This window comes from Physella acuta, unplaced genomic scaffold, assembly GCF_028476545.2.
Source record: "Physella acuta isolate Inbredline_101_S28 unplaced genomic scaffold, ASM2847654v3 ptg001810l, whole genome shotgun sequence".
Classification (NCBI taxonomy): domain Eukaryota; kingdom Metazoa; phylum Mollusca; class Gastropoda; family Physidae; genus Physella; species Physella acuta.
In genome coordinates, this window is record NW_026733320.1 from 320,595 (window position 1) to 348,374 (window position 27,780).

At 34.1% G+C, this 27,780-nt stretch overlaps 3 protein-coding genes across 5 annotated transcripts; 2 read left to right on the forward strand and 1 right to left on the reverse strand.

Annotated features, from left to right (window-relative positions):
* LOC131930617 (UDP-N-acetylglucosamine transporter-like) lies at positions 1 to 10,469 on the forward strand. The gene is made up of 5 exons (XM_059287185.1): positions 1 to 306; positions 1,426 to 1,534; positions 9,058 to 9,260; positions 9,524 to 9,679; positions 9,807 to 10,469. Exons 1-5 carry the CDS (start codon positions 1 to 3, stop codon positions 10,467 to 10,469), a joined length of 1,437 nt encoding a protein of 478 aa, XP_059143168.1.
* A 3,863-nt stretch (positions 10,470 to 14,332) lies between these two features.
* LOC131930606 (mitochondrial intermembrane space import and assembly protein 40-B) lies at positions 14,333 to 17,237 on the reverse strand. The gene is made up of 3 exons (XM_059287174.1): positions 17,098 to 17,237; positions 15,642 to 15,737; positions 14,333 to 14,840 (listed from the first exon to the last, which is right to left on the reverse strand). The coding sequence occupies exons 1-3, from the start codon at positions 17,117 to 17,119 to the stop codon at positions 14,503 to 14,505; spliced, it is 456 nt and encodes a 151-aa protein (XP_059143157.1). The 5' UTR covers positions 17,120 to 17,237; the 3' UTR covers positions 14,333 to 14,502.
* Positions 17,238 to 17,292: 55 nt separating this feature from the next.
* On the forward strand, positions 17,293 to 26,621 carry LOC131930626 (UDP-N-acetylglucosamine transporter). Of its 3 annotated transcripts, none has more exons than XM_059287198.1 (6): positions 17,293 to 17,337; positions 18,597 to 18,755; positions 20,914 to 20,928; positions 22,696 to 22,898; positions 23,164 to 23,319; positions 23,555 to 26,621. In XM_059287198.1, the coding sequence occupies exons 2-6, from the start codon at positions 18,623 to 18,625 to the stop codon at positions 24,203 to 24,205; spliced, it is 1,158 nt and encodes a 385-aa protein (XP_059143181.1). In that variant the 5' UTR covers positions 17,293 to 17,337; positions 18,597 to 18,622; the 3' UTR covers positions 24,206 to 26,621. The 3 variants fall into 3 exon arrangements, with proteins under 3 accessions (XP_059143181.1, XP_059143180.1, XP_059143182.1); XM_059287197.1 differs by having other exon boundaries at positions 17,310 to 17,441; XM_059287199.1 differs by lacking the exon at positions 20,914 to 20,928 and having other exon boundaries at positions 17,310 to 17,441.
* The last annotated feature ends 1,159 nt before the right edge of the window (positions 26,622 to 27,780 follow it).

Here is a 27,780-nt window from a genome sequence, read left to right on the forward strand (position 1 = left end):
ATGGCCCTCGAGGCCCTCTCTTCCGGCCTGCGGAGATCTTTTTATACACGGAAAAAAAAATGTTTGTTAGAGGTGGCTGAGGAACTTTACCCAGAAGATGTAAAACAATTTGAATATGTAGCTTTGGGTGCAAATAACACTGCCCTCCATGTTGCAGACATTGATGAAAACATTGTGACTCAAATAGTGACAACTGCTAACAAGTTTCGCAATTTTTCAATTGCAATGGATGAGTTGCTGGACAGTTGTTCCATATTTTTGGAACAAGTACTGGGCAACAAGCTGACGCACTTTCAGCAGTGCAAGGTCTTCATGGCTGAAGCAACAGCTGTGTTCCCCACATCATTTGCATGCAAGATCATCAAAGACTTCAAGCTTCGGTTTCAGTAGCGGTTTTCTGACTAGGATTCAAAGGCAGAGGAAGTGAGACTGTTTCAAACCCCAATTGAAGCAAATGTAACCAGTTGCCCAGATGAACTGCAGATGGAGGTAATTGAATTGCAAGCAAATGACCTCATTAGAGACAAGTTCTAAAAATGGGGGGTGGGTTTTTGTGTTTGCCCAAGAAGAACAAACTTGGACCTCGAGTGTGTTGTCAGCCCCCGACATTGTTTCTTTCAGACTTTTTCTCCTGGGGGGGGATATTAAATGTGTATATATTTCTAAATTATATTTTGTTGAGGGGGGGGGGGGGTGCAGGGGACTCCGAACGGAAAAAAATCTGGCCCCCGAACTGATATTTGATAATGCGGCCCTCGGACTGAAAAGTTTGGAGACCCCTGGTTTAGGGGAATGACTATGACTATATTTAGTATAAATGCGCTTAACTACTTGTAGATCAAGCTTAAATCCGATTAAAATGCCAATTCTGGATAAAAATCCGTTTTCAATGTCAATTTTCGTTTCTGGTATTTGAGGTAAAGGTGGTTGCGTTTTGTTTTTTTTTGGTTTAGAGAAAAGAGACAACACTATCAACCTAGCGCCCATTGTATCCTTCCTCAACGGGCCATTTATCTTGTTTTAATAATATAGATCTAATTTTTAATTTTTAAAATATTTTATTTATTTGCTGCCATAACGGTGACCCTTGCTGAATAGTGAACCATTATTCATAAGGCCCAACTAAACACTACATTCAAAATGAAATTTTCAATTTATTAACTATATTTAAATTAAGGCATATGAATGGCGATATGGCTAGTCTACCACTTATATACTGCTACAACACAGTGTTTGGTATGCAATTCCTTTTACAGTTTACAGTAACGGGTAACATAGCCTCACTTGTTTTTTTACACAGTTTATATTCAATTTCAAATGTATTGTTATCTTTAGGGCAGTTTAGGGTAACCCTTTTTGTTAAGTTTATATCTTTTTGTTAAGATTATTTATAGTTTGTTCAAGTAATTATTTACATACTTCTAGAATTTTTCCTTAATGGCTGAAGCGCATTCCAGTATCGATGAAAAATTATCTGATGAGTCAGTCTCTCCAGACATTCAAATAATTACAAATGGTAACGAAGAGGATTTAGGTATGTAGCTTACTGTAGAATTTTTGTGTCACATCCATTTCTTACTCTTGTATTTTTTAAATTTTCTTTTAATTTTAAGTCTTCTGTGTTAATGTTAATGTTTGCATATTGTGGTGATAGTTGTTACAAATTGGCAGTGTTGTTTGTTATGACCAGACAAGGCTTAAGAGAGTATATTAGGATATCAGATTCTTTTTACCATCATAAAAATAGTTCAGTAAATTGCATTGATAAAAATTTGGAATACATATTAGCTATTTTGGGCCTAGTATGAAGTAATTATTGCTGATTTTTTTACTTTCTTTTGTAGGAAGTATAGAGGAACTATTGTAATAGTGCAAAAAAAAAATCTCGATTTTTACAAATCTCGACGTTTTACACCTACCTGAGTCAGAAAAACATAGTTTTGCAATCTTGTCCTTATGTCTGTGTGTGTGTGTCTGTGAACATAATAACTCGAGTACCGTTACAGCTAGGTTGATGAAATTTCATATGTTAGTATAATATCAAATTTGTAGTTCAGTATCAACTTTTCAGCGATTTCCGGTAACCGGAAGTGGAACTTATTCTACTTTGAATTTTTCAAAAGCCCATAACTTGAGTACTGTTTCAGACAGATAAATGAAATTTTACATGTAAGTAGAAGATCTAATTCTCTGCCTTTTGTCAAATTTTGAGTAATTTCCGTTGACCGGAAGTAGAAATTTATGCTATTTTCGATTTCTAAAAAACGCATGTAAATTTATAAAGTACTAATAATATTCCGCACTATCATACAGGATTGTTTGGCATTCACTTGGTGCTAAATTCTTTTTTCTATGAGATTTTATTCGATTTTAAAAAGTTTAAGTAATTAAAAATGGATTAAAAATCATGTCTATATCCCTAGTTGCCATCCCTTGTAGTGTTATGTAAGAATATTCGAGAAAGTGTAGGGGATATCACTCCAAGTTTCCTTATTATAAAATAATTATTTGACAAAAAGTCTTTTAGAGATAAACCTAATTTTATATGTTAAAGTAGATGTTAAATGAACGCAGTACTTGTGCAAAACTGACTTTTCAAATACGCAAGTTAAGTTTTGTGGTAATCTAAATTTATTTTATTCAACCATGTTAAAAAGTTTCATTAGACTTAGGCCTGCTACAAAATTCTTGTCTCTTTCATAAAGATAATATAAAGTATCACATTTAGAGAATTTTAAAAATATCTTTCCACAACACATTCATATTACCCTAAAATCAAGACATAGCTTATTGATTTGAAACTTAACCAAACATATGTCACTTTTTATGGTATCCTCATTTGTTCTTACAATCTTTATGATCTTACTGTGTTCTAAAAAATTGTCATGCCCCAGTGAGCAGCTTATCTCACAAAAGATGCTACACAGTGTATTGACTAATTTGTATTTTCTAAAGTAAATCCTTTTGTGTATCTGCAGGCTTTTTTGTATCATTTTTTGTTCTACTATTCCTCTAGTTATAATTAACCCACCAAAGGCTAAATAGTGGGCCTTAATTTTATTAAAACAATTAACTTGCGCTGTACAGAAGTACACTCATAATTTTTTTTCTCTGTTTATGTATAATAAAAAGTTTACTGGTGGCCAGTAGGGTAGGTGAAGTAGAATGCACCTGTTTCTGTAAGAAGTAAAAATATGCTTTCGAATCTGGTGGTCCACACATCAGGTGCAGTGGAGTTGACCTGTTTCTGTTACCTCTGCATATGAATGGATAGTGTAGTCAGCACACATCTCTAGTGTGGTCAGCACACATCTCTAGTGTGGTCAGCACACATCTCTAGTGTGGTCAGCACACATCTCTAGTGTGGTCAGCACACATCTCTCATGTGGTCAGCACACATCACTAGTGTGGTCAGCACACATCTCTAGTGTGGTCAGCACACATCTCTCATTTGGTCAGCACACATCTCTAGTGTGGTCAGCACACATCACTAGTGTGGTCAGCACACATCTCTAGCGTGGTCAGCACACATCTCTAGTGTGGTCAGCACACATCACTAGTGTGGTCAGCACACATCTCTAGTGTGGTCAGCACACATCTCTCATGTGGTCAGCACACATCTCTAGTGTGGTCAGCACACATCTCTAGTGTGGTCAGCACACATCTCTAGTGTGGTCAGCACACATCTCTAGTGTGGTCAGCACACATCACTAGTGTGGTCAGCACACATCACTAGTGTGGTCAGCACACATCACTAGTGTGGTCAGCACACATCTCTAGTGTGGTCAGCACACATCTCTAGTGTGGTCAGCACACATCTCTCATTTGGTCAGCACACATCTCTCATGTGGTCAGCATACATCTAGTGTGGTCAGCACACATCTCTAGTGTGGTCAGCACACATCTCTAATGTGGTCAGCACACATCTCTAGTGTGGTCAGCACACATCTCTAGTGTGGTCAGCACACATCACTAGTGTGGTCAGCACACATCTCTAGTGTGGTCAGCACACATCTCTAGTGTGGTCAGCACACATCTCTAGTGTGGTCAACACACATCTCTAGTGTGGTCAGCACACATCTCTAGTGTGGTCAGCACACATCTCTAGTGTGGTCAGCACACATCTCTAGTGTGGTCAGCACACATCACTAGTGTGGTCAGCACACATCACTAGTGTAGTCAGCACACATCACTAGTGTGGTCAGCACACATCACTATTGTGGTCAGCACACATCTCTAGTGTGGTCAGCACACATCTCTCATGTGGTCAGCACACATCACTAGTGTGGTCAGCTCACATCTCTAGTGTGGTCAGCACACATCTCTAGTGTGGTCAGCACACATCTCTAGTGTGGTCAGCACACATCACTAGTGTGGTCAACACACATCACTAGTGTGGTCAGCACACATCTCTCATGTGGTCAGCATACATCTTTAGTGTGGTCAGCACACATCACCAGTGTGGTCAGCACACATCTCTAGTGTGGTCAGTACACATCTCTAGTGTGGTCAGCACATATCTCTCGTGTGGTCAGCACACATCTCTAGTGTGGTCAGCACACATCTCTAGTGTGGTCAGCACACATCTCTAGTGTGGTCAGCACACATCTCTAGTGTGGTCAGCACACATCTCTAGTGTGGTCAGCACACATCACTAGTGTGGTCAGCACACATCTCTAGTGTGGTCAGCACACATCTCTAGTGTGGTCAGCACACATCACTAGTGTGGTCAGCACACATCTCTAGTGTGGTCAGCACACATCTCTAGTGTGGTCAGCACACATCACTAGACCGGTCAGCACACATCTCTAGTGTGGTCAGCACACATCTCTAGTGTGGTCAGCACACATCTCTAGTGTGGTCAGCACACATCTCTAGTGTGGTCAGCACACATCTCTAGTGTGGTCAGCACACATCTCTCATTTGGTCAGCACACATCTCTAGTGTGGTCAGCACACATCTCTAGTGTGGTCAGCACACATCTCTAGTGTGGTCAGCACACATCTGTAGTGTGGTCAGCACACATCTCTAGTGTGGTCAGCACACATCTCTCATTTGGTCAGCACACATCACTAGTGTGGTCAGCACACATCACTAGTGTGGTCAGCACACATCTCTAGTGTGGTCAGCATACATCTCTAGTGTGGTCAGCACACATCTCTAGTGTGGTCAGCACACATCTCTAGTGTGGTCAGCACACATCTCTAGTGTGGTCAGCACACATCTCTAGTGTGGTCAGCACACATCTCTAGTGTGGTCAGCACACATCTCTAGTGTGGTCAGCACACATCTCTAGTGTGGTCAGCACACATCACTAGTGTGGTCAGCACACATCTGTAGTGTGGTCAGCACACATCAATAGTGTGGTCAGCACACATCTCTCATGTGGTCAGCACACATCTCTAGTGTGGTCAGCACACATCTCTAGTGTGGTCAGCACACATCTCTCATTTGGTCAGCACACATCTCTCATGTGGTCAGCACACATCTCTAGTGTGGTCAGCACACATCACTAGTGTGGTCAGCACACATCTATTGTGTGGTCAGCACACATCTCTAGTGTGGTCAGCACACATCTCTAGTGTGGTCAGCACACATCTATAGTGTGGTCAGCACACATCTCTAGTGTGGTCAGCACACATTTCTCATGTGGTCAGCACACATCTCTAGTGTGGTCAGCACACATCTCTCGTGTGGTCAGCACACATCTCTAGTGTGGTCAGCACACATCTCTAGTGTGGTCAGCACACATCTCTCGTGTGGTCAGCACACATCTCTAGTGTGGTCAGCACACATCTCTAGTGTGGTCAGCACACATCTCTCATGTGGTCAGCACACATCACTAGTGTGGTCAGCACACATCTCTCGTGTGGTCAGCACACATCTCTCGTGTGGTCAGCACACATCTCTAGTGTGGTCAGCACACATCTCTAGTGTGGTCAGCACACATCTGTAGTGTGGTCAGCACACATCACTAGTGTGGTCAGCACACGTCTCTCATGTGGTCAGCACACATCTCTAGTGTGGTCAGCACACATCTCTAGTGTGGTCAGCACACATCTCTCGTGTGGTCAGCACACATCTCTAGTGTGGTCAGCACACATCTCTAGTGTGGTCAGCACACATCTCTAGTGTGGTCAGCACACATCACTAGTGTGGTCAGCACACATCTCTTGTGTGGTCAGCACACATCACTAGTGTGGTCAGCACACATCTCTAGTGTGGTCAGCACACATCACTAGTGTGGTCAGCACACATCTCTAGTGTGGTCAGCACACATCACTCGTGTGGTCAGCACACATCTCTCATGTGGTCAGCACACATCTCTAGTGTGGTCAGCACACATCTCTCATGTGGTCAGCACACATCTCTCGTGTGGTCAGCACACATCTCTCATGTGGTCAGCATACATTTTTACACTGGGTGGACTCACTGATGTTCTATGGACTCTATGACAAGAACTACCCTTAGGACTTGTGGGAAAATTAGTAACTGTTTTATATAAAAAATTAAAGTATATGTATCAAAAGTTTTAGTAATTTAACCCTATATTGCATACTGGTGTCATATGGCAACATAGCAATTATTTACTAGTCTTAACAAACAAGGTGCTGTACTCTTTGCCACACTCAAGTTTGATTGAAGAATTTATAATCTATAGTTCCCAGTCTCTGTTTTGATCAGCCCATGATTAAATTATAAAATAGTTAAAAAGAACTGTTGTCCTATGAAATTGGTTTTCAGTCGTTTTGTTTCAGGGCATTTTAACCCTTTGTGAACTGAAAAAACAACAACAAACAAACCTGTTTGAACTATAACGAGACTAGCTTATGGTATAGACTTTATTGGACCTTCTTGACAGTAAATAGTTTAAACTTGGTTCATGTTTTTAACTTTGTGTTTTGGTTATGCTGTTTGTTTTATTAACATTTTGTTAAATTATTTGATCTTCATTTCTTGTTTTTTTTTTGTCTTAGGGCTAAAGCTACTAATACTTAAATATTATTATTTACCCTATGTTATCCTTTGGATAATGGTCTTGTACATTCTGCACTAGACCAAGGACCTATTTATGTATCAGAACCCTCTCCATCCTGCAACCAATCTTACCTCCCCTGTGTCACACACCCATCCCAGGGTTCGTACGCAGTCTGGAAAGTCTGGAAAAAGTCTTGAATTTAGAAAAGTGAATTTAAGACTTAAAAAAGTCTGGAAAATTGCTAGTTTTTGGGCTGGATTTTTTAAAAGTCTGGAAAAAGTCTGGAATCCAGTTTTAGAAACAAAACTTCGAAGTCCATATTTTCCAAGTTAAAAAATTGCTATTTTTAGGTGAAATTACTCCAATTTTTTTCCCCGCGCTTTTGTTGTGACTTTTTTCGCTGGTTCGCAGAAAAAAAACGGATGCTCAGTTACTACGTCATTGGAAGAGGAGGGGAAGGGAGGGAAGAGATATTTTGTGTTGCGACTGACCGTGTGAATGTGTTACAAGTATTTAAAATTGTCATTTAAATTTAATGAAAGAATGATCGCCTTCAGAATTGTTAGGCTCTCGATTTTACCCGCTATTTTTCATTGTTTAAGTTTGCACGCAGACAGTCATAACAAAAAAATTATGTGGGAGGTGTATGAATGGTAGTTTAGATATAATTTATTTGTCTCTGAGGGTCATCCGTTTATGACATCCAAAGAAATTTCGGATTTTAACCCCCCCCCCTTCCACACGCGTTCACTTACTTTGGGTTAATATTAACATTTATAAGATTAATAAGTCGCGAGGCCTCCTTGGGTTCACACCCGTATTTCTGTTTGCTTCAGCCGTCGCTTACCAAAGAGGTACTAATTTTATTTAGGAGTCGTCCATAAATGACGTCACACTCGGAAAAGTCGGAAGGAGGGTTTCAGAAAGTTTGACGACACGCTCTTGCAATAATGTTAGGGTAGATATAAATACCATGTTTTCTTTACACGCTGGGATGGTTTTTAAAACACAAGCATAGATTTCAATGCTGACGATTAAAGCTAGACTACCCCGCCCCTTCTTGTAACTACGGTCACTTGTGTGAACTCACCATGACCCCAAGTTTGTAGTTGGTACTGCTGGGTAAGGAGGGTGGGGGGTATAAGTAACATCTCAGTTCATGTTATGACGTATTAAACAGGCATACTGAAGCCTAGACTACTATGACCTCACAATGACCCCTTCACCGTGTCTTGTGGGGGGGGGGGGGGGAGGAGGATACCGGCATTTTTTTTTTATTGCAGACCCGTTTCTCAGCTATAAGTAGTATAAGTGTATAAGCATAAACAGTGAGTGATGTGGTTACAACCTGCAGAATGTTTTTTTTTTTGCTCCAATTTTTTTCTTTACAAGTAGCCTATATTAGGCTACTTAACAAGAGCAGACCTAAATTAATACATTACGTTAGTATTCTTTAAAGTAATTAACTCTCACTATTATGCAATACCATTTTAATAATAGTTTAATTGAAAACATAAGCATTTTGATCATGAACAGATTACATAAGTCTAATGTTTAAAACAAAATAGCTGCACCATTTTAATCAATTATTTTAATTGTTAAAACTTTAGGTGGAGTTGAGTAGGCAAACTTAGAAAAGTAATTTTCTGTCAATTTGGCTAAAGAAAGTTCAATATAAATATATCTCAACTGCCTAAAATAAATGTCAATTTAGTACAAGTAATTATGAGAGTACAAATGGTGCATCATTTTATAAATTATTCGCGAACACATTATCTGTATAATGTCTGGAATTTTTCCAAAAAAGTCTGGAAAATGTCTGGAAAAAGTCTGGAATTTCATTTTGAAAAAGTAGTACGAACCCTGCCATCCGCCACTGTCCCATTTATGATTTAGTACTATAGTAGTAAGTTGAATGCTGTATTTTAATTACCAATACAAGTTAAAAAGGATTTAATATTAACTTCCCTTCATTAATTTCATCAGTATGAAAAGTGTGCGCTAGGACTATCATTTTGTTTTTTGTTTATGTTCTTAAGTTATTTAGTATTCATTTAAAGAAATTGTTTACATCACAGAACTTGAGCAACCAGTTCCACTAGACGCATCCACCTACCTAAAGTACATCAGTCTGGTTCTGCTGACCGTACAAAATGCTTTGCTCATCCTTGTCATGCGCTACGTGCGCACGCGTGAGGGGGAGATGTTTCTATCCAGCAGTGCAGTCATTATGGCGGAGATCTTTAAGTTCACAACCTCGCTTGTTGTTATTCTCATTCAGGTAAAAAAATTCACTTAAAAATATGAGTTCTATTTATTCATTGTGAACATTAACCTTGTATGGCATAGTATTAAATCATATTAATTTAAATGCTGCTTTTCAGGTAATTTTTTAACTTATATATATATATGTAATAGTACATAATTTGCTATTATATTTTTAAATAGATGGGAATTATAATTTGTAATTTTAAAGCATTCTTGTTAAGTTTTTGATATCAATCAAATCACTGGTTCTTCACCAACAACTTTTTGTTTCATCAGACTGGGGGTACACAAGCATGGCTGAAGTTGCTTTATGAAGATATTATCTTAGAGCCAATAGATTGTCTCAAAGTGTCTATACCATCTATCATCTTTGTTCTACAAAACAATTTGGTCTATGTTGCCATCTCTAATTTGGATGCAGCCACGTTTCAGGTACTTAATTGTTCTAACAAACCAATGTACAGCTTAAAGTTAACATGCCGGCTTTTTAACACTCCAAAATGTAAGTCTTTTTTATTTCTTGTACTTTATTATAAACGATTAACTTTTTCTTCTACAGGTGTCTTATCAACTGAAAATTCTGACCACCGCCATTTTCTCAGTTCTAATGTTAAAAAAAGTGCTGAGTAAATTACAGTGGGCCTCACTGGTCATTCTCTTTGTGGGCGTGGCCATTGTCCAGATGCAGCCGGAGAACAGCAAGAAAACAGCAACAGCCACAGAACAAAGTCAAATCGAAGGACTCATCGCTGTCGTTATCTCGTCTTTCATGTCCGGGTTCGCTAGTGTTTACTTCGAGAAAATTCTCAAAGGATCTCGACAATCTGTTTGGATACGTAACGTTCAACTGGGAGTGTTAGGGTCTATTATGGGCGCCATCACCATGTTTGTTAATGACGGCGAAAAGTTGCTGGAGAATGGATTTTTTCATGGCTACGATTACGTAGTCTGGTTTGTTGTATGTTTACAATCCTTAGGGGGACTTTTAATTGCTGTTGTGGTCAAGTATGCTGATAACATCCTTAAAGTCTTCGCCACTTCTGGCGCCATTATATGCTCATGTGTGGCTTCTATATATTTCTTTGAATTCCGGCTGTCTCTGGAGTTTACAGTGGGGGCGTGTCTTGTTATAGCAGCTGTGTTTATCTATAGTAAATTTATTCCTAGCAGGGCTCAGGTACTGCCTACAGCGAGCAGTGTAGATGGATCCAGTGGAGGCTGAACAGTCAGAGGTTTTCACATTTTCTTGTATAAACTTGGTAGATTCACTTCTTTTTAACTTGCTTGCTTGTTAAGTGAAGAAAGTCAAACAAAACTTAGCCTAAATCTTACTGGTCTGTTTATACGGTTCTTTTTTGTGTGTTAATTGTTTTAGGAATGTTCATGTTAGCTAGGTGTGATGTAAATTTGAACTGATTTTTGGGTGAAAATTAGAACTTTTAAACAACCTTCGTGGCATAACTCTTCATTCTTGTATGAAATTATATTTGAATAAATAGCATTATTGATAAATAGCTGCTATATTTTTATACAGATATAAACATTATTTGTCTATTGCATAACTTAAAGACGACATTTAGCCAACTCTCCTTATGTTTTTATTGTTTAACACTGCATAGTTCAAATAAACTAAACACAATAGAAGCCACATACTGAACTACTATAATTAATATTTAATGTTTTTTTTTATATTTTTAAATTAATGTAATCAAGTTGTTTGATGTAGCTGTGCAATGTTTTATATCTAACCAGAGAAGTTTCTACTGATTCTGGAATTTTAAAGTTTCTGCATGATTTATAATTACAAATTTGTGGGTTTTTTACATGTGCCACATATTGTAAAGATGTTCTATTTATATAGACTGCATGAGAGTGTGTTTATCAGGGGGATTATGTGATCAGACATTTTATTTTGTAGAGGAAGTAAAGATCCTGTTAAGGTCAAGATAAGCCCATAGTGCCTTAACATAGAATTGGCATGCTATTTAAAGTCATCCACCCATTCTCTCTTATCCTTAAACTGTCCAATAAAGTTCAGTTTTTACTGTGTGAGACAGAAGCACATGTCCCAACCATCACCATGCTGTAAAATCTAGGATAAATGTAGGCCTAACTTCCATAGACTCTAATGCAGATCTTATACTTAGCATACATTAGATGTCGTCATATCATTCATCGTTTAACTCTAGATAACTAGATATAGTTGTTTTTGGAAAAGAATCTTGTACTTACTGAAGTTAGGTTAAGGTAGCTTTTAATGATTTGATATTGATGTTGAAATAATTTTTTTATATCACAATTTCTATCACACAAAAAATACATTTTGGCAGGTCTTCAAATGAATCATATATCTCCCCAGATACCAAAACCTCACCCCCTTGAGGGGATACAGGGATACCCATTCTAGTTTGCGAACCCACTGGTCTTGATGCTCAGTAATTAACATTTTTTTTCATCAATTTTAAAACCAATATTGAATTAAATTAAATGTTTAGTATCTTTAAAACAAATAACTAAACTTATGGTACAAAACACAGTTGTTTTATCTGTTTTTGTTCACAAGGTACATGTAGAAATAATGTATTCATCATGTTGAAAAAAGTTGCTCTGTGAATAATATTGAATGACAAGGCCTGTAACTTTGTAATGTTGAAGCCACTGCTTGTTTTCACAATCAAATATTAAGGCTGTGAAAGAGATTATGTGAGACTTTTTAAAAATGTGGGTTTTTTTTTTTACATTATTTTTTTATGCTGTTTAAAATCTGGTGCGTATGTATAAAACATGTTTGATTTTTAGAAACATTTATTGCCAGAAAGATAATTAAACCATGTCATCATGTAAAAAGAATAAATATTGCTATTATCATATATTGGGATCCCTTCAAAAAAATATTTCTTGAAAACATCATAATTAGTAGGATTGTGTTTTAAAAATATCTTTTTTGTAAAATTATATTACATGATATAGGGTAATAAATCATTGAAAGTGGTTAGTAACGGAGTCTAGTGAAATGAGTTGTGATTGTTAAATTTTGGACAGATGAAGTAGAGTTAATATTTGTGTAATCTCTGCATTTAATGGTATAGTGTGGTCAGTACTAGAACCAGCCATATTTACTTTCCCTAACCATAGGCAACCCTCAGAGTTGAGTGTTTTGAGGGACATCAGACAGTCTGGGATGCAAACATAACCATCCCATTAATATCACTCTTAAATATTGCATGTAAACTGCATTTCACTAAAAACATGCAACTTAATGTTAAATAAACATGTTCTTAAAAAGAATATACTGGGATGTTAGAACTAAGCACACAATGAGTAATTATATTATTTACAAAGCAAAACCAGTGATAAAATTTAAACATTTTATCCTGCTTTTTAAATGTATTGCATTTAAAAAGAAATTCTTTTTTTCTAATGACCTTCCTAATTTTCTTCTACTCAGAAAAGCCATACATTAATACACACACTCTTTAGAATGAAAAATAAGGTACCATTATACTTGAATCAACTGCAAAATTTTCTACTTTATTCTGTAAGCATAGTATTGATTATCAAAAAGCACAATGTATTACTTACAAAAAAAGTTCTTTGTGTTTTTTTTTTCAAATAAGATCTGATGTTGAATTATCTTTTATTTATTTTATTCAGGTTCTCAAATCAAAAGAATTATTAAAAAGGAAAAATTCTGCCAATTTTCTTATTTTCAGTGCTGTTATAATAGAGATTTTAGAACTTACTGTAACTATAGCTTTTATTTTAACAGTTTTATGTATGATTTATAATTTAACTCCAACCATCAACACATCTTGAAAATAGGGACAAATGCATCTTTGTTGTGATTTCTGAATCTGACAGTTTAGGGTAGAGACAAAGGCAAAACAGGATAGCTATCTACTTAGTGTTGAAATAATGTTCAAAATGCTGTTTTTTAAAAATCAGCTTTACTTTTTCTGTTTTTCAGGACACCCTGAGCAATAATAAATTCTGCTTAATTCAATTATAATGTTGATCAAAGAATTTGGAAATAAAAAGGGACCTAACTATATAATTTGAACAAGAACTAAAAAGGATTTTAGGATGTTGAACAGCAAAAAAAGAATGATGAAATTTAAAGGGATGCAACTCATATATTCCATTGTAAGTCAACAGAATACCTTTGTAATACCAATAATTATTGTAAATAAGCTTTGATGTAATCTTACAAAGTTCATGAACCAGTGAGAAAGAAAACAAGTTTAACTAATTATTAGTTTATTTGGAAATGATATAGGTTTATAACTATAGTGGGGAAAACAAAGATTTTAGTTGAAGAATAACATTTTTAAGTAGAACTGAAGTCTGATACAATCTTGAGATAACCCGATTGTTAATGGACTCTTAAACAGCTTGAATCAAGTTTAAAATTATATCAACTAAGTGTGTAACTCTATAAAAAGAGAAGAAAAAACTTTATTAATATAAAAATCAACTTTTAATGAACAAGAAACAATTAAGTTATTTACTATAAAATATTTCTTTTTACACTCCTAAAATTATTAAAATTTAAACTTAATTGTGACATTATTTACTTTCTTAATAAACAAATGCCCTCTAAACAAGACAAAGAACACTTCTAGGGTACACAGAGATTTGTTGTGTCCAACTTTAACTTCTCAAACTAAGGAGTTCTGTAATATATATATATATATATTACAAAGCTTTTTCTTTTAATATAAAAGAAATTTACAATTACAACTAAACATCTTTTCAGTTATATAAAATAATTTTCTGTTTTCAAATAAGGAAGTAATTTATAAATGCTTTAATAACAAAGTCTAATTCACTTTCTCACAAACAGAGGCATACTTAATTCTAAAACATTTCTTCAAACTGCAACAAATAAAACTAAAATTTATTTCTCCCTAAGGATTAACAATTCTACACCAACAAAAATAAAATGGAAAATTGACATCTTCTATATATTGTGTTCAGCCATACAACAAAAATACATTAAGCAAATTAAAGTATGCCTACGACTTTACTTGCTATTTCAAATGCATTGAAACCACATTGTTGTGCTTTGATTTTATAAACACTTGTACCAGTAAAATTTTGTAGTGATTGCAAACATAGCTACTGGGAGTGTACGCGCCAAAATGATTGCAATAAAACATCCTTAAATGAGAATTGAGTTTTGAAACACCAAAACAAGCCAATTTTCTTCCTGGTTTCATATAATTTAACTACAGTTAGAACTAGATTGACAACTATCACGACTCTGGGTTACTACTACCTGCATCTGTGCTCATTTCTGATGATTCCTCAATGCCTTTAATCTGTGACAGGCCCAGGTCCTCTTGTGCTCCAGACAACTGCCTGAGTTCGTCTGGCTCAATGGAAGCTTTGGCTGGAGGATACAGCTGGGGATACTGGCTCATGCAGTCCTGCATGGTTAGGAATGCGTCGTAACAATCAGAACCCTTGGGCTCGGCTTTACTGTAGTGGAAACAGGAGAACGCTTCACGAAACTCTACACCACATGGACCACTAGCCATGCCACCTAGGCAAGGACACTCCCAGTTGATGTCACCATTTGGGAGAATTAGACCTGAAAGAAATTAATATAACAAATTGTCAACATTTTAGAACACAGATGAGTTTATTGAAATGTTACAGCATGATACAAAAAAAATAATTAATTTAGCTTTAAAAGAAATGTATATGCTCTGAAATTTTAGAATTAATTACTAAATATACAAGAGACTAGGCTTTTTGTTTTATAAAAAACATTCTATGCCACATGTACATTGAGTGCTTTCATGACTCTAAAGTCTAATTAAAAGTTAAACAATTTTTCTTCTTGTAGTTTGTAAGGGATTCCCTACAACACAAGTATTATGTATCAACTTATTATGTGCAATATAGGCCATTAGCTCAGATTTCAGCCTGCTTTTCTTTATAGATTTACTTCTATAGCCTTTGTCCAACATAGAACAAACTACAAGGCAGCAGTTGTTTGATTTTGGAAGTTGTATCTTCTAGATGAGTTGCTGTCCCCAGCTATCAAGAGTTGAGCCTCATCTACTCAGGGGTTCAAACCTCTAAAACTTTGGTTTAGCAACCATGGGTTTAACGACCCAAACATGCCAACCTCTTTAACCCTTAAAGCGCGCGCCACATGGCCGTACGTGTTGTAAGTTATGCAACAGCAAAGCCACGATCGTGGCTTGGCGCGCTTTCAGGGTTAACCTTTTCAAATCACTATTCAGAAGGTCTATCAACCTTACAAAAAATACAGAAAATTCCTGGAATTACTGACGTCAATTTAAACCTTACTCAAGACATCAAGTCTAGCTATTAGCTACTCAGCAAGTACCTCTAAAAAAACAATCAACTTCACATTTCTAACCTGGTTGATGATCTGCTTCATCTTCTTCCAAGTTGATAATTGCATTACTTGGTTCATCTAGGTCTTCTTTGGTGGCAAAAATTACCTGGTCTTTCCCTGAAAATAAACAAGATGCATGTTGGCTTGCTGAAACATAAAAACATGGGTACATTCTGGTTAAAAGAACGGAGTGGTTTAGCGATAGAGAGCTGGGCTGCTAACCCTATAAACCGCCAGGTTTGAAAAGGGAACTTTTTTTTTTACATTCTAGTTAAAAGCAAAATTGTCAGAATGTTGTGATTCTTTACACTTAAGAGATTTTGCAGAATAATTTATACCTTTATTTTGTAAAACTTATCAGTCTGAGAAAGATCAAGGGTTAAGTTAGGTTAGGTTTATAATCTGTAATAATTAGTGTAGTAACGATTCAGTAGCATCACAAGAAGGGGGTGCATTACACACCGGGTGACACCAAATTGAGAAAATTTTTAAAAATTCAGAAAATGTACAAACGAAACAATGTTTGATTCTGTACAAATAATAAAAAAAGTAGGGGAAAGGGTTGATGCTGAATATGATGCCAAAAACCAAAATAAAAAAAAATGTTCGGGAAGTGGGATGACACCCTACCTAGTGACACAGCTTAGAATAAAGTATAGGCCTAGGTTGATGTGTTTTGCAAAGCCAATTTTGTGTACCAAGTCATAGGAGTAGTTGCAGCCATTGGGTTAAAACTTACAAAAAGAAAGGAAGATTTTAATTTCTACTTGAGGGTGGCTCATAAAGTTTGTCACGCTTTTGTTTGACAATTTCCACCCCCCCCCCCATCACAAACAACCCGATTCGGATGATTATAGATACCGGCGTCCGATAATAGAATCTTCTTTAAAAAAGGGGTGTTGGGTTTTTAGTAGTATTGTAATCTCGACCTATTTTATGTTTAGAGATTAGGGTTAGGCGTATGGTAGGACCAGGGTTGGGGTTATGGACAGGGTTAGCATTGAATTTAGCCAGCCATGATGCCATGTGTGTATTAGTATTTAGTTAACTTAAGTTAACTACCAGTAACCTAACACCCCTAATTTAAAGAAGATTCCATTATCGGACACGGGTGTAAACATTCTCCCCCAGATTCCCCACCCAAATCGGATGTCACACCTCAGCATTCTTATCTCCTCACACAAAATTCCGAACCTCCCCCCCCCCCCTAGGAGTGTAGTGTTAGGCCTAAGTGTTTAAGTCACTTAGACTTTAGTAGGCGGTAAGTGAAGTTTAGTTAGAAATCACTTCTAGCTACTTTCAGAACTAGATTCTAGAATTTATTAAAAGAGCCTTGTCAGAAGTGTGACTGTGAGTTCTTCAACTTCAATTTCTGATGATTTCACAGCAAAGGTCACGCAATTTCTCAAGAACAAATATTCCCTTTATCTCTTTTAATTAATTATTAAAGGAACAGCAAATATAACTATTGGCTTACCATCTTCCATACAATATGACATTTTTATTTTTTAAATTTGACTATTCCCTATTTGAGAACGTAAAAAGGTCACAAACACTTTTACAGAGAAAGCATGACAACAGCCTTTTGTTGTCTTGTTTCGTTTTCGGGTTCCCGTTCAACCGGAAGAAACAAATATAATTAGATCTATATATAGAATAAAACGATCGGCGGAAGTAGGAAGTTGTGTTCTGTAGTTACCGGTGCCACGTTCGAGAGGTACGCTGAAGAAAACATTCCGTACTCAGTTTACCAATTCCAATATTTTTTTATTTATTTATAAGGACTATCTACATTTCGTTTTTATTGGTTGAACATAACCGGTATGTTTAGATTAAAAGATTGGTTAATATTATATTTCACAGTTTAAACGACAAGTCACAATGTTAAATTTTGGAGTAAAGTAAAACAAAAAATTCAAAAACAAACAAACTAGACTTAAAATTTCACATATGCAGGTCAAAGATAGAATTTTAATACTTTTACAATAATGGTATTGGTAGATCTAATAATAATACAGTAATGAGTAATTAGAATCTAGATAGATCTAGATTTCTAGTTCTACTATTACAATTCGTCAATTAGGGGCCTAGGGCCTATAATAATAACAGGCCTATTTCACCTTGGGCATTGGCCTCATAACATAACTAATTCAACTCCTTATTTATAGGCCCTATAAGGTGGTGGTTATCTAATATCTAATAATATCTATGGCATGGTACTGACTTTAGATTCTTGTTAGTAGTACTAGTAGACCTAGTACTTAAGTAGTACTCGTTCTGGACCTGGTAGGGTTGATAATGAGGTAGCCTCTAAGACTCTAAACTCTAAGCCTAGGTCCTATATTATTTATTAATTTATAATTAGTGTTAAAGTTCCTAAATATTTAGGCTTACGTCTAATAATAGACTAACATGAGTTAAATTTAATAATTTTGTTTAGGCCCAGTAGTAATAGTATTGGCCTACTGTAACTATAGACTAAATTAAATATAGAGGTTTAGTTACTTATTTAGTAGGCCTAACATGGCAAATATTTTGTTAGCCTAAATAATTAATGTACCTAGGCCTATTCCTAGCGAGATTTAAAATTTTTATTTTTTACTCCATGACACAGAAAATAAGTTTTCTAATTAGCCTACAAAAGAATATATCTTCCACACATGTATTGAAATTATAATGATGACTTTGCAATAATATTATCACTATTTTGTTCATCCCAGGGAATAACCCCCTTCACAAAATGGACAAAGTGGAAATTGCAAAAAACATGATTTAGCATGTTATTGTTAAGGCTATGTTTAGGGATAAAAAAGAGAATTACAAGTTTAAAGCTGAGATAAAATTCAGTCTAACTGAGCTACTAATCACTTCAAAAAAATTTCTCACACCTTTTCTTTCTCCTTTTTGCTATTCCTTCTTTTTAAAAGTGAACAACATTCTAATAGTTAACATAATTTCATATATTTCTCTTGACAGGTTTAGTAAATATAACAAATAATGTCATGTCAATGGAACATAAGCTTCCGTTAGTCGATATAAACAGAGCAGACGATATATACAGAACAGGGGAAACATTATCCGAGTCAGGGTCCCCAGACAGTGAAATGATCAGAAAAGGTGGCCAAGAGGATTTGGGTATGTAGTGTCCCAAATAACTTATTGACATCCATTTTTAAAATGTTTTATTTGTGCACTTAAGATTAAAAAGTAGTATTGCTCATTTTTGATAATTTTTAGCAGTTTTTTTTAAAAAAAAAAAAGGACTGTATTTTGCTATGACTAGATGAAGCATAAGTGGGTTTTGTAGGTTGTTGTGCTTCACTCCTTAAGTTTGAAGTGTTGGTCAAACCATGCTTTGAAGTCGGTTCATCTGGTGCCATTTTTCCTATTCTTATCTGCATTAGTTTGTTTGGCAATGAAGGCACAAATACTGCAGACTTAAAATCAATCTTTGATATACACAAATGTAACTCAAATTTTAAGTATGCTTAAAAAGCTAACTGTTTTATAGATGTGTGCTATAATTTTGTATAATATGTAAAAATATTTTAACCTAATACTTTTTTAGCTGGTTGTTTCAACCACTGCTTAAGCATAAGCTATTTAAAAAAAAAAAAACTTCCCAGAAACAAACATTCTGACAGATAACCTTGGTGAGAAAAAATGCTAAATGTTAATAACTTGAAGTGAAGTGGGTATTACATTAAATGCAGTTCTTTTTTCAAAACATGGTGTTGTAAATATTCTTTAATTTAATATGCTTTGTGATATAAACATTCTTCAGCCATATTATTTTTCTATTTTTCATTATTCAATATGTTATTATGCTTCATTGTGCTCATTTTATTATATTTTTTTGTCTCATTCTTAAAGTGAATAGAAAGGGTAATGTATAGCAACACATAAAAAATAACAAATACAAAAAAATCTGTCCATAATATTTTTGCATTGCAAGAGGATGAATCCAAAATGTGTCTTGTTTAAAAACAAGTATGGCAGTGTTCTTAATTTTAACAATATTACTGATCCTACAGCTTTATACAAGATTTTCATGCTCTGATTGGTAGTCTATCCCACAGCCTGAGATTATATTATTCATATTCTAATCTTTAAATCTAAATCCTTTCGTGCACCTTTTACCCTCCAGGTAATCTTGCATCATTATCTTTTTCCATCTAGTTATAACCAGCTGAAGGCTCAATAGACAATAATGGGCCATAGTACTCTCTGAATAAACAGCCTTCTTGCAATGCACTTGTATGTTGATCAATAGTACATCCATCCATTTTGTTTTCTCTGTTAATTTACGTATACCTAGATCAAATCATTTCTCTTTAGCCTACTTTGTCTGATGTATATAAGTTCTACCTGGTTAAATAACAGTTAGTTGTTAATCACAGCAAAGCCCTCTTGATATAGGTATTTCATTTAAGATGCTTTATTTAAACCTAATTCCACTATTGTTTTAATTTTCATCTTATTTGACATCTTTTCGTATGAGCTTCTAAGGTGTGATATTTGGAGTGTAAATATTAAATTTAGTTTAAATGAGAAATATGCTTACATATACCCTGCCCCAAATCCTCCGTCAACCCTCCCCAAAGAAAAAAACAAAAAAACATTGAGTTTCAAAAGTGTGATATTAGTTTAGGTGCGTAAATATTTTATTTAGTTAAAAGGACTAATACGCTTACACACACCCTGCCCCAAATTCCCCCTCCACCTCTCCCCAAAAGAAAATTAAAAAAAACAACAACAAACACTATACTTTTGAGTGACGCAAAGAAGTAATTGATTATCTATAATTCCCATCTCAGCATCCGTCAATTAATCAACATATCTGCACCTGGGGACCACTTCACACCACTCCAACACCCTTCTCTCCTTCATGGCTGATTGAAATAATTTGTTCCTGAGAGTTACTGTTCATGAATTTCATGATTTTGTTATAAAGGGGATGGATGATTGGTTTAATAAATGTTGATGATAAATATAATCAGTTCTTTTTGCTTAGTTTTGTTTAGTCATTTAAAAACTAAACTATGAATTTCAGCTGAAACATGTTTAGAAAAGAAATTCAAACAGGCTGAATATTTAAGCTATTGATAGAACTCTCTTATCAAAGGACATAAAATTAATTCAAATTGTCTTTTAAACTTTCAAAATTCTGGCAACCCAATACCTTGCCAGCTTGACAAACACACAATTTATTTCCTCTGTATTACTATGTGCTATGTTGATGCTTATAACCATACATTTTAAAAACTGATTTTGTTTTTCACTGCTTCAACAGCTATATATGACCACAGTAAGTGGAATGTCTGCACTATTTTTATTCCAGTGTAGTGTTGTTTTGTTTTGCTAGATGCACCTTCAACAGCTTTTGATTAATTTTCTTGTGTTTTTGTTTTAAATACTTTATTACTGCATTATCAGTTGTTCTGCTGTATAATTTGATTTAATTGTTTCTGTTTTGTTTCATCTAAAAACTGTAAATTAATTATAACAGCACCTGTTAATGATGTCATATTTAAAGATGGGCAGTGATCAGCTGTCTTTTGACATTGTCTAGCAAGATGGGGGTAAATTGAGGCAATCTTTATGGGAACACTCAAATGAAAACATAAAAGTTTACAAATTGACACTCTTGTATTAAAATACAATATCATTCATACACCAAAACTACTAAACATGAAATATTGTTGAGTAATTAAGCCATTCCCCATTGTTTGCCTTAATAATTCTTGAACAAGAGAGAGCTATCTCTTAGTGGGTGATAAAGGCAGACACTTTGTTTAAATAAAATGTGCACATCATTTGTGGGAACTGTCTTACAGTTTAAAAAAACTAACTTAGTGCATCATATCCAAATATAAATGTTATGATTGATTATTTTTACTTTTAGTCAAATTTTTTGGTTTTAAAATAATTTATCTTTGGCTCTAGTTTATCTAGTGGCAAGGTCTACTTGATTTATTTTCCTGTAGAAAAGATTTCCTTGAGTTTCATTTCAATAAGATTTGAAAGTTTACAAATGATCATATGTAAGCCTACATCAGATGAGTTGCTTGACACCTTGAGATATTTTGATCTGGAGCTGTAGTTTAAAGAAGGAGATCTATGGTTTAAATGTTAGGGTTTATTAGTTACTTCCAGTTTAAAAAAAAATTGTAACTGAAAATTTTTTTTTTTTAAATCTAATGATGTTCAAACGAAAATTCAAAATTTATTAGAATCACATTTCAAGTAGTTTATAGTAAAATGTTTATTTCTGAGAGAATTTTAGAGTGTATTTCACCATTGAAATTGATGTTACAAAATGCTTTTACTTCTTTCTTCAACCTTTAAAATATAGTCATAGGTGTTAAACAGCTTAACTGGAAGGTCACATTGTATTAGTTGTTGTTTGGATGTTATTGATTATTTGTTTAACAATTTAAAATCAAAATTGTTTGTCTGTAAACAAGTATTGAACAAGTATATGTTGATGTTTGTATTGTTTAAAATCAGTTAAACTTTCCAATTTTGCTAACCAAGCAAAGCTAATCAACTTTTTAGCTATTAACTTTAAATTGGTAGTTATAAAAAAATATCTCTTAATTAAAAATAAAAGATTTCTTGAAATAATTAAAAAGGGCTTTGATTAGCTTATATTAGATTTATATTAACTAAATAGACTTTAATTCAATTTTTTCTACTTCATTGTAGTGAAATAAGTTGTGAGAATAAAACAAGAATAAAATATCTGTAGCATGCTTATGTAAATTCTGTATATAAATAAACATTTCAAATGATTTTTGCTCTGAATTTTAAAAAAAAATTAGTTGTTAGTAAGTATAATAAAGACAGGATATGTTTGAGGCTGATTTTTTTTTTGCTTGTATTATGATGCTAGAACTAATCCTAAATCCTAACAGCAATACCGGCAGAAAAAACTTCTGATATCAAACTGTATTGTCCTGTCAATGATTTTATAAATACTCAATCAATATTCAGTCACTTAAATAATTCATCAGGTTCACATTTTCGTGTTGTTTGTCTAAATTCTGAAACTATTAATTTGTGTACATTTCAGAGCCCAAGCAACCAGCTCCACAGAAAACACCAGCAAGCCTTAAGTACATCAGTTTGGTTCTGCTGACCCTACAAAATGCTTTGCTCATCCTTGTCATGCGCTACGTGCGTACACGTGAGGGGGAGATGTTCCTGTCTACCAGTGCTGTCATTATGTCAGAGATCTTTAAGTTCATTACCTGTCTTGTTATTATTTTCATTCAGGTATCAATTTTTTCACCCTTTTGAAAATAATTTAAATATTTTTAAAGTGTGATCTGACTTTCAAAAACATTTTATTTAACCTTATAAGAAATGTAATTTTTATATAATTTTTAGGCAGCCTTTTTAACTTTTTCCTTATTACTGATTAAAATTAAAAAAAAAATTTTTTTGCATAAACTTACATCTCGTTTATGTATTTTAAAAGAATTTAAGTTGTTAATTCACTGCAGTGAAAAAAAAGGTGCTGAATAACTTGCTTTTGCAGACTGGGAGCATTAGAGCATGGCTGAAGCTACTCTATGAAGACATCATCCTAGAGCCCATGGATTGTGTCAAAGTGTCGATTCCATCTATCATCTATGTTCTACAGAACAATTTGCTTTATGTTGCTGTCTCTAATTTAGATGCTGCTACATTTCAGGTATTTAATTAATCAAATATAACTGTGCCATGGTAATTTAAAATATCAGATTTTTAGTTAAGTGAGCTTACAATATATTTTAAATGTGACTATGTGAGTGGTAGTTTTATATTTTTATTTATATAGTAAAATTAAAATTAGCCCAAAGTGTGACATAGCCACACAATTTTTGTGTTTATATTAATCAATGAAGACTTTATTGACTGAAAAAAATACAATTTGATTTATTTTTCAGGTAACATATCAGCTAAAAATTCTGACCACCGCCATTTTCTCAGTTGTTATGTTAAAAAAAGTGCTGAGCAAATTCCAGTGGGCTTCACTGGTCATTCTCTTTGTGGGCGTGGCCATTGTCCAGATGCAGCCGGAGAACAGCAAGAAAACAGCAACAGCCACAGAACAAAGCCCAGTCAAAGGACTCATTGCTGTCATCATCTCCTGTTTCATGTCCGGCTTTGCTGGTGTTTATTTCGAGAAAATCCTCAAAGGCACGAGGCAGTCAGTTTGGCTACGGAACGTTCAGCTCGGCGTGTTAGGATCTGTTATAGGTGTTATCACCATGTTTATGAACGATGGTGCTAAAGTACAGGAAAAGGGTTTTTTTAACGGCTACGATTCTGTTGTTTGGTTTGTTGTCTGTCTACAGTCTTTCGGGGGGCTTTTGGTTGCTGTTGTTGTTAAGTACGCAGATAACATCCTCAAAGGATTCGCTACGTCTGCTGCTATTATATGCTCATGCGTGGCCTCGATTTATTTCTTTGATTTCCAGCTGTCCATAGAGTTTACAGTTGGGGCGGGGCTTGTTATAGCTGCTGTGTATATCTATAGTAAATATGTTCCAGAGAGTACACCTGTACTACCAACAGCCAGCAGTAGAAAATTATAAATCAATTTTTTACTGCTAGTTTGTTAGAGCTTAGTTTCTACAAGCAAGATAAAACCACAATAGCAAAACAATTTTTTTTCATTTTGTTGTGGATTATTTCCTACATTTAAAAAGCAAACTTGTATTTTTATATCATCAAATACAGATTTTAAAACATTTTAACTCGAAGTACTGATCTTATTAATTGTGATTCATCATGTTATGAGTATTTTTTCAGAAAGATTTCTATTTAATAATTATTTATCAATTATATGTTACTTACATATTACTTTTTGTACTGCTTCACTAAAACCCTTGTTTAATGTTATTTTTTAACTAGCAATATTGTTGATTAACCAAGACAAGAAAAATATTTCATCCCATTAATAAATAGTGCAAGAAAACGGTTGTGAAGAGAAGAACTGATAAAAATTATCTAGTGTTATTTCGTACGTTAGGTTATGTTAGCCTGTCACCCCTCATGTGACATAGGCCGCTGACAAAAGCTTTTTTGTACTTGTATCAACACAATATAACACAAACGTTCACTGTCTTCAACACAACACTGTGACCTGGTTAATTAAATTCATTTTAAGAGTTCTTTCAGTTGAAAAATAATTTTTTTTCCAATGAAATTTTTTTGTTTGTTTGAAAATTAAAGGTATTGATCATCACTGCTTTAAGTTTAGGCAACATAGTGATAAGTGTTTTATTTCCATTGACTTAAAGTTGTGGGTGTTTTGGTAAGCGAATTCTGTTTTTCCGACTCCTCATTCTGTTTCATTCATCTATACTTACTGGTCTCTCTTTATTTTAATAATATTTCTACATATGTATGTGTGTTCTCAAGTGTTGAAGTAGATGATTTTGTCACTGTAAGTTTCTGTTTACAATTTAGTTGTTTGCTTAGCAAGACAGTTGTGTTAAAATAATAGTTTATTATTGATTTCCCCCCCCCCCCCCCCCAATCAATAAATCAATAAGGACCACATGTTCAACTTCGCCTGTAGTGACTTCTAATAGTGATGAAAGCTGGGGAAAGGCTTAACAGGGCTGAATTTTAATTTTCCAATAATGTGGATTAGAAATGTGATAAAAATTGGATAAATAGTTTATAGATACTTGTGTACTGAAATATATTTCTGTAAAGAATATCCTATTTGAAAATTATACTGCAAGAAAATGGTTAAATTCTTTTACTTGGCTTGATGGTCGATTTTTTTTTTCCCCCATTAAAATGCCATCTTGTATTTACTAGTAAAATATATGTGAAATTGAAAGTAGCTTTATTTCATTGTTTAACAGAACTATTAATAGTTCATTGCTTGTACAGTGTGTTCTGGTTGTATTGGGGAATGGATTAGAGATTGTTTGATTAAACTTGTCTATTTTTTGTAAACTATGGGTCCAGCTTTAGAATTTAATATTTTATATCAATATTTCTCCAAAGATTCTCCATACTTTAAGATTTTAGCAAGGTATGACGTAACCTTGTATTGATTTATAGGCAAACCTGAAACTTGTAACCAGTTTCAATTTAACTTAATTCTTAATTGGTTGAACACATTAAAAATAATCAGCATTATTAAGAAATGGCCACTAAATTTCTTTTAAAAAGATATATTTTCTTTATTTTAGTAGAATCCTGTTATCTCTTACTATAACTCGCGCCAGTGTTTAAAATAACTCACATGCACTAGAGGCCTTATGCTTACTTTTTCGTTTGCATGACTCAACAAGCTATACGTTCAGAAATAATTTGTAAACTTCGAAGCTTAAAATATGTGACATACTCCTGTAATATTAAAATTGACACAGAAGTGTTACTTAATTTCATGGCTAAACCTGTTAACTATTAAGGAATCTCATAATCTGTAAAATTGCATTGGTTTAAGCCGTTTCTCTTTTTATCCCAAGTTTTTCATATTTCAGTATTACAAAGGAAATAACAACGAACAATTGAACTTTTTAATTTGAAAATTATTCTTAAAAATATAACTATCATCACTAAAGTTTAGTGTGGTGATAGTCTTGTCTTCTTCAATTTTTTTATTTATTGAATAAAATTTTCCTGTGGGGTGAGTTTGAACAAGTACCGCATTGTTTTATACTAAGCCGTGAAGCTGTGACTAACAAAATTTTTAATGTTTCTGCATGTGTGCAATTAATTACATGTAAATATGTTTGTATATGTGAGTTTGTACGTATGTATATATATCATATTCTAAATATTAAATAGAAACAATGTTTTCATAGTGGTTATACAATTGGGTAAAACAAATTTTCTTGCACATGATCATTTTTTTCCATAACCATATCAATAATCTTTTTGTTTAATTAATATATTCAGTTGGGTTATCCTACTTTACTAACACACTTTTAAATGTATATTTCATATCCAAATGATTTTTGTTTAGATTAGTATTATCAAATTAGTTATTCAAACATGGATGTGGGAATAAAGTGTTGAGTGACACATTGAGTTGTTCTGGTGCTATACCAAATGTTACCACTGTTATAACTATTTTCTCCAGGCAGGAATAAATACTGTGTTCTCGCTTGTAATGTTGTGCTGGGGTCATAATGAAATTTAAAATAAATATTAACCAAAATATGACAATCTTAAAAAAATAATTATTTTAATTCAAAATGTTTTTAAATTTTTGTGTATGCAAACTACCTGTTTGAATTGATTGTATATATAGCAGTAGTTAAAAAGAAATCCATACTTGCTCTTTATGTCAATTTAGCTTAGTATTTCAGTGCATTAAAACACAGTTTTATGACAAAGAAGTCTATTTTGTGTGAAGTTATATGTTGGCAACCCAGTTCTTCCACCATTGTTTTACATCACGAGCAAATTAGCAACTTTGGGTGTATACGTAGATAAAAACACCCTTTTTTGTGAGATTTGTGAAAGTTTATGAAATCAACATCTGTAGGTTAACATGACTATACAACCAATTAGTAACCAGCTGTCATTCTGAGTTATTGTAAATGTATTGCAAATCGTGTTCAGACCTTTTTTAATACTTTTATTTTGCTTCAGTTATAAGAATGTTCAACATTTTATTTATATTTGAAAAGAAACTTATTTTTAAAAAAATCTTGGTTTATTTATTACTTGTGTGTTTTTCCTTTGATGGTGAAACTAAAGTTGCAATATTTGTTTCATTTTCATAAATCTGAAAGGGGGATTCACTACAGGAATGATATGTACTACATATATTATTGAATCATGAATGTTACCATGCTTTAGCTTTTTTTTTAATTGTCACCTTTTCAAGGCTTTTAGAAGTCTAGGGATCTTTAAAAATGGGAATAAACTATGTAAATCTATAAAATAAAAATGTAAGTTCTATTAAATTTTTTTTGCAGATTTAATATTTGTACTAGCATGAAAATTTAGTTCATCTGAGAGATGATTACTGCCAAAAATGCTAGATATATAAGTTATAACTAATTTGTTTTTAATTATTACATAATTCATATCACAGCTTTATTATTAAATGTAGCCAACTTTTAAAATAGCAATGCTTTTTATATTAAACCTGCTCATGCCAAACTAACCTTTATATTTCTTCTGTAATTTTGCT